Here is a 7,952-nt window from a genome sequence, read left to right on the forward strand (position 1 = left end):
GGCTGTTTTTCTTTAAACTGTGTACCTCAGGATACTTCATTCCTTCCATCAGCAAAAGCATCTTATTTCACTCCACATAACGCATAGGATAAATCATTCAATCAAAACTCTTTATTTTATGCCTAAAGAATTTAACCAAATGGATGTAGTTTCTATGGAAACAGAAGTTAGCACATAAATGACAGATTTCAATGTTGTTTATTTTTAACAAAACCAAATAAACTTTTTTTAATTTATTTTTTACTAAATGTTAACATTTCTGAATGAATTAATAATAAAATAAATATATTTGAATCATCCAGAAAGCTTGATGAAAGTGAATGTAGGTGTCTGTAAGGAATTCAAAAAATTGTTTTATAAAATGAATGTGTCAATCTGTTATTATGCTATTTTGTGCGAGATCAATCGATTTAACGATGAGAAAAAGGATTACAGAGGTTATGAGTTCAAGTATTGCCCTCGAAGGATGTTGCAAAAATTGATATGGCCCTTGATAGGAAAGACTCCAGCCCAAGTTGTGTATGAGCAACTTTGCATTTTCAACACATGTAATCTTGTGGGAGACGACAGTGAAGTGTTCACAGTTTTGGTTTTGGGTCAAAGCAAGAGCAGTAATGTACAGTATGCGTACAGTATGTAACAAAACTCAAATTAATTCATGAAAATACAAATAAGATACAGGTTCACATGTACTTGTTAAGTGAATGTTTGATCATGTAGGAATATAACATGTATGTGTGTGTGTGTGTGTGTGTGTGTGTGTGTGCGTGCGTGCGTGCGTGTGTTTCACAATTCAAACTATTTAAATGAATTGTGGTGTTGAGTATTGGAGCAGATAACCTTATAATACCAAATATAAGGTTATACCAAATAACTACAAGCAGTCTTTAGGCTTTTTTGTGCAATGTACTCTCTGTTTATCCACACTTGTGTCCTCTTTTGCAAAAACGTTCTCAATACATTCATTTTAGAGAAGTCCAGTCCACTCTGTATCATCATGATTGCTTTGCAACAAGAACATTTACAAAAACAGAAAGACTGAACATGTTATTATCAGCGGGAACAGTAAAGTACAAAGATTTCACTTTTCTATTGAGTCCGAAGGGTCTATGGGCTGCTGTATTTCCTTCAATGCCCTTGTCAAACCAATACTTGAACTTCCAATTTTCAGTGAATCTGACTAATGAAAATGTGTTTTGTGAGAGAAACATTTAGTATATAAACATCAAATATTTGAGGATTTAAAAAGCAGTAGATTTTACGAATTGTGACCAATCTTCTTGGAGTTGTTGAAAAATGTACAGTCAAAAGTTTCTAACATTACTTATGGTGTTGTTAAGTGTTTCAAACCAGGAAGTAAACACAGGTTCCTGCAAGGCAACTTCACCTATCTTTCTAAGTATTTTGTTGTTATTCTTATCTGCTTTTGACTATTTCCAAATGTGCAAATTACCTCTGAATACCGGTGGAAGAAAGACAATTTAACTCTAAGGGGCAAACATTGTATTAAACTTTATAGATGATATGATTCTGCAAATTAAGTACCACAACTTTTTTCCCTTTAATTACATTTTCAGTGCTTGACAGAGGTTTGTAATACAAATTAAAGTTCAAATACAACTTAACTTAGGACATCTGGCATTATGGGGTGAAGTAATGATATCGATTTAAAGGCATTTTAGATATGATAGCTGTATCACTAAAACACTTCAAATAAAACATATTGAAAGAGTGCCAGTTTATGGATACAGGAAACATGTTACACATTTATGATTGGAAATCAAAATTATAGCAATACTTCAAAATCATCAGTGATTGAATTTCAAATCTTCAGGATGAAAGCAAAGAGAAAAAGAGCAGTTTATGGAAAGTTATTTTTCCCAAACTCAGCCCTGCAGTTCTACATAACACTGTCCTCAATATGTACGCTGCTCTTAAACATACTGCAGGAAATGTGAACAGCAGCGAAGGTTTAAAACAATGTGTGTCAGCAAGTCAACACCAGCTGGAGTCTGCGCTCTCTTAAAGGGAAAATCCTGTTTTAATACAACTCACATGTGCTCCCTCAGAGTAATGATGTGAACTTTGACAAGTCACTCTCGACACGTGGAAACAGCCCTTTGTGCTTCAAATTATTAAACAAATCCAATTATCAATTTCTTTTTTGCTAGTACAATATCATTTCTTATGATGTAAAAAGATAGTATTTTCACCTTTGCTTTATGTAACACTAGAAATGTGTCCGGGTGGTTTCTGCTCAGCGGGTTGAATAAAGTGTGTGAATTGTTTAAACAAGGATTTTCCTTCGAAGTAGCAGGGACAGTGTAAATAAGCACTTTACAACAGCAGCCAGGCACACAAGTTACTGATTACTGCAACTCTACAACAAGTGATCATCGACACTGATAGGTTGAAACAGTCAAGCTTCAAAACCTTTCCTTCGATTAGCAGAACCACATTAACAGTTGAAGCTTTTAGTGAAATATGTGATTAGTCCCCCCCCCTGTTAGGCCACGCTGTTGGTTAGTAGTTACTGTAAGATTCACTTTAAGCCGACTGAGTGGGAATTGGACATGAAATTAGCTTGTTGAAGTGGTTGTTGCCCGCCCACAATCAATCATCCTGGTATGAAATTTCACCAGCAAGCTTAAATATCTGAAAACGGGATCTATGAGAGGGGTCTCATTTCCTGCCTAAGTGGCTGTTAGATGCCAATCCAAAGCCAAATAGGGCCGAAAACACTCCAGATTGTGGCTCAATGTAATGTTGTTTAATCCTAGTCGCATCAGGTATACAAGGCATTACAACACACATGGATTTCAAGATATGAATCTGATTTGACAACATTCGGATTACAATTCACTCATGATGTTCTTTTAGTTTCCTGTAATGATGTTGTATTAGTTATGCTTTTAAAGCCGTTCCCATGGCTTCTTACAGCACAGAATAACAAAGAGGGACCACCGAGCCAAAACCAAGCAATCCTGCAGCTGCACAACAGGACTTTATCAGCTACACTAGCTTCACGTCTCATACAAACACAGACTTTGTATGGGACTTCAGAGGCACAGCTTATTTAATAAGGCAATATGTACACATGATCTGTATCTTCTCCTATGTTGTCATCTTATAAATAATGTCTAAAATAATACTGTACATTTTAATTAAATGGTGGTAATCAAGAAGAAATATAAAAGCACCTGTGAATGGGACTGACATACTATAATACTAAGTTTCTATCAGGGTGTAGGTCCATGTGTTTAAGGGTGATGGCATATCAGATTATAACATCACGTCTTTAAGATTTTTATACCAAATCTGAGACAAAGCAACATTTAACCTGACTACCTTGTTCTAGCACTACTTGTTAAATAAAACACACTAAAGGTGGTTGGTGGTGGAGTGTTAATGATCACAAGATGTGCGAAACACTAAGAGATCTCAAAGTTGATAAATACTTGTGGAGACACTGTGTCATACAGTTAAATATAAAGAAGAATCAATGGGTGATGTGAGTACACAGTTAAAAACTATTAAAGTTAGCCCTGTGGATTGGATTCAGTCTGCAGTTTTTCATATAAAAGTAAATTAAATAACCAGCTGCTTTAAGTGCTGGAATACCAATCAATGTATTGTTGGATAATAATACTCTTTATGCCGTTACGAAGCTGAGCAATGTTTCTTTTCTGAAAAACTGGCAAAACATAACATTTACATTCTCCTCTTAAAAAAAGGAAACCAAAAACAAGTAAATAACATATTTTTTTCTTCCAAAAATGAATTAGCCATTATACATACAATACAATTACATAGATACATATTTTCAATACCGCACATTCAATCTGCCAAAAAGGTAATGATTACAAAGCCAACAAAGATGCTGCGATATATATATATATAGAGATGTATGTACAATGATTATAGCGTTCATAATTGCACTATGCCTCAATAAATGTAAATTACAGGCTTACTTTCTAGGGAATTGTTACAAAAAATACTTTAAGTAGCTTGGGAATTAAATAATTGCAAATCAGAAAGAAGAAGGGCTTACTTTGGTACAAACTGATCATCAACACTGTGCCCTTTTACATATAAATAAGCTAAATGTATTCTTCACTGCTATTGACTTACAACAGTCAGGACAGCCGGGTTGTGATTGCGCAAGTGTAATAAAGCTAAAGCGTGACAGGATGGTGTATATGCTAGGAGAAGGGGTTTGCAGTGGGTTGTGATTGGACAGCTCGAGCAGGGGTGAGGGGGGGCTGTACCATTGACTGTGTTGAATATTAATTGGAGGAATCAGTCGATCGATCAATAAGGGACAAGTCTGCATTCATTAACACTTCCTATTCCCGTCCTCAACACTTTTCATTTCATCTAAGTAGTAAACATCACGAAGTGTAGTCTAGTTCTTGAATAGTTTTGGCATTGGCAATAAATACACAGATAACCGTCATAAAAAGCATTAATGTGGCACAGTTTAACATAATCATTTAACAACGTACTGTAGTCACGTCCTTGACTCCCATCTGTGTAGAACAGGCGTACCCCGTGATCTCCTTGCTCAAAGCTCAGAAGTTCTTTTTAAAGCCTGTGACTGTCAAGACTCGGACTATTTCCCCTTTTAATGTACTCATTGGATGGTACCAAAGTCAATGCAATGTATTAGAAACAATAACGATATGAGTCTATCAAGACCAAATCAATATAGCATTTTTTTTTCAATCACAGTTTATGCCAACTTATTGAGAGACTTGCCAATCAGTCCTATGCAGGAAAATAAAAGCTGTCAATTATAGATCTGTTGCATCATTTCCTATTTGGTTTAACAGGTAAACGGCCGGAATGAAGCTTCTGAATGAACCAATGGGAAAGGAGGCAGGGTTAAAAAAAAAAAGGAATGAAAACCTTTTTTCTTCTTCTTGGTTATAAAAAGGCAGGAGGCAGGGAGCGCATTGCATTTGCTCCAGCTCTGATGTATCAAACTGACAGATTTTTTTTTTTGCCAAACCTTGAGTGCACAAAGTAGTTTCTTTCTTTAGGCCAAAAATCGAAACAAAAATTCACAATGCGCAAAGCCTAGAAATGAGGATCCTATCTGTTAACATTCAACAGCATATCCCTTCAAACCCTTATACTTTAAATGTATTGCCCTCCTCCTGCTCCATATATTTAATCAACTCCTTAAATAGCAAAATAACATTTACTTTGCTAACCCTTGGGGACCAAGAGATCAACAAATGGCAAATCAATTATTATGCAACCATTAGATTTCTCAGATTTTCTTTTGTGTGTGTATATGAGCTATGTTTTCACAGATTGCCTCAGTCAGTGTGTGGGGGAGTCTCCCGCTGACAGCGCCCCCCCCCCCTCTACACCAGGTTGTACTCCTTCAGGTTGAGCTGCAGGATGGTGTCTTTGACGGCAGCAAAGACGAAGCGGATGTTCTCTGTGTCCGTGGCGCAGGTGAAGTGTGAGTAGATGATTTTATCGCCGTCTGGATTCAGGTCCACAAACATCTTGAGGATAAACTCCCGTCCTGCTTGGGCATCCCTCGCGGGACCTGCAGAGGTGAAGACATGCTCCATGAATGCATTTCACTACAGAAAGTAAGGTACAAATAGTTAGGATGCTAAGACATGTGTATATTCTCCATTCCTGTTCATGTGTCCTCTCTCAATTTTTACTGGCCCCGTGCATCTCCTAATCGTTGTAACCAGCCTGCTCTCGTCTATCCCACATGCTCCACTGACATCCTCGCTCGGATCTATCATTAGCCCGCATGGTTTTTCATACCATTGCTACGCTGACGACACCCAATACATTTAGTCTTTTCCCTGTTCTAAAACCCAGGTTGTCGCACGCATCTCTAGTTGTCTAGCAGACATCTCTCAGTGGATGTCTGCTCACCACCTCAAGCTCAACCTTGACAAGACTGAACTGCTTTTTTTTCCGGGAAAAGATTGTCCCACTCTTGACCTAACAATCAACATCGGCCCCTCTGTTGTTTCCCCGACTCAGACTGCAAGGAATCTGGGTGTGACCCTAGATAACAAACTTTCCTTCACTGCAAACATCGCTGCAACAACCCGCTGCTGCAGATTAGGGTTGCATATTGTTGACTTTTTTACGATACCAATACTGATACTCAACCGATACATATCGTGATACTTTCATGTTGCATAAGGGAAAAATTGAATCATCCTGCAATTACTCCCATGAAGCGATTTATGATAATAGCCGCGTTCACACCGGAATACTTTTCCCACTTTAGTTCCGATATAGTTCCGAAATGTCGCGTTCACACCAAAAAGAGCCGGAACTAAAATGAGTTCACCAGAACCTTTTTTACCCCCTTTTCCGTCCCTGCTAGAGAGCAGGTACTTTCGTGGGAGAAAAGGGTTCCTATGTCTGATTGGCTGGGCGGAATGCAAAACACGCCCCGTAAAACTCCGAAAAAAAATTGTGAAGCCGCATTAGCATTATTATCATTAGCATTAGCCCAGCGCACAAACGCAGAGAGACTAAGTTATGGCAACACAAAATAAAACATGGGAGTTGTGGAGATGAGGAGGTGTCGGCGTTCTGGCGATTTACTCTGAAGCCGCTGGGACTGAAGCCAGTCCCCAACTCCGGGGACTTCCGGCCGGGGACTTCGGGTGGCAGTATACGCCGTGAAGTTCTTTGCGGCCTACCAGTAAACCCAAAGCAGAAGAAGAGGAAGTGACGTCAGCGGCTTCATTTGCCTCATCCTTCCCCAGGAACTTATTCCGGTGTGAACGCGATCTGTACTTAGTTAATCAGAACTAAAGAGTTCTGATTAACTAAGTTCTCATGAACCTTTGTGGGAAAAGTACTGCGGTGTGAATGCGCCTATAGTTAACATGTCATATGAATATTAAATTCAATTGTGGGACTTGGAACTTTTAGTACCGAACAAACAATGAAAAACACGTTATCTATGAAGAAAACAGATTCTGCAATATCATTTATATCAACCATCAGGCATGAATAGTACATCTTGTCAATGGAAAAAGAAAATAGCACCAGTATAATCAATATTCAACCTGAGATTCGACTGACCAGAGAACACATAAAGGATCATGAGATCTCGGCATTGCACATAAAACAAATAGCATCATTAAAATCAACATTTGCCTGATGAAAGAAAACAAATCCCATCAAAGTTCAGTTTTGTGCATTCATCTTCAAGAAGATGAGCATTTCTGCTCTCTGAGTTTTAAATAGATTTTGAGAGTGGAGCTAGAGAGAGAAAAGCAGCGTTGTCTGCTTAGTTGCAATACTGTAGCTTATGCAATTTAGGCCTATAAATTGTTTATGTAACTTATGTGCCAGTGTGTCCATGGTTTTGAGTCTGTGTGTGTTGAGCGCAGCGCCGTCTTCTTTTTGCAATATAGTAACTAAAGTAGGACTAAGCATACCGGTAGTTTCTGTGGACCTGTCTGCCCGTTTTGTGAGTGCACTGCGCGCGTGCAAACTTGTGTGGCAATGTTTGGGATGACCTAATTAAAATAGCGGCCCCCAGTAAAAAAATCCCCACAACACCACTGGGCACGAGTTTAAGGATATTACGCCTCACTTTTAGTTATTTCGGTAATACCGGGAACCGGTATGCACCCCTACTGCAGATACACTCTTTACAACATCAGGTGGTTACGTCCCCTCCTGACCCAGAAAGCGACGCAGCTTCTGGTCCAGGTTCTCGTCATCTCACGCCTAGACTACTGCAACTCCCTCCTGGCTGGTCTACCTGCATGTGCCATCCGACCTCTGCAGCTCATCCAGAATGCAGCGGCTCGTCTGGTCTTCAACCTTCCTAAATTCTCCCACACCACGCCGCTCCTCCGCTCCCTTCCGGTAACTGCTAGAATCCACTTCAAGACACTGGTACTTGCGTACCATGCTGTGAATGGATCTGGCCCTTCCTACAT

The 7,952-nt window shown here is 39.0% G+C and overlaps 1 protein-coding gene across 1 annotated transcript in view; it reads right to left on the bottom strand.

Annotated features, from left to right (window-relative positions):
• Nucleotides 1–5,372: 5,372 nt before the first annotated feature.
• The window catches only part of LOC104952334 (guanine nucleotide-binding protein G(q) subunit alpha), a 15,235-nt gene continuing 12,655 nt past the window's right edge, over nt 5,373–7,952 (bottom strand). The window contains exon 6 of the mRNA XM_010779146.1: nt 5,373–5,563. Within this exon, the coding sequence (XP_010777448.1) occupies nt 5,373–5,563 (191 nt within the window). The remainder of the gene's footprint in view (nt 5,564–7,952) is intronic.

Source organism: Notothenia coriiceps, unplaced genomic scaffold, assembly GCF_000735185.1.
Source record: "Notothenia coriiceps isolate Sejong01 unplaced genomic scaffold, NC01 NC01_scaffold00019799, whole genome shotgun sequence".
NCBI classification, from domain to species: domain Eukaryota; kingdom Metazoa; phylum Chordata; class Actinopteri; order Perciformes; family Nototheniidae; genus Notothenia; species Notothenia coriiceps.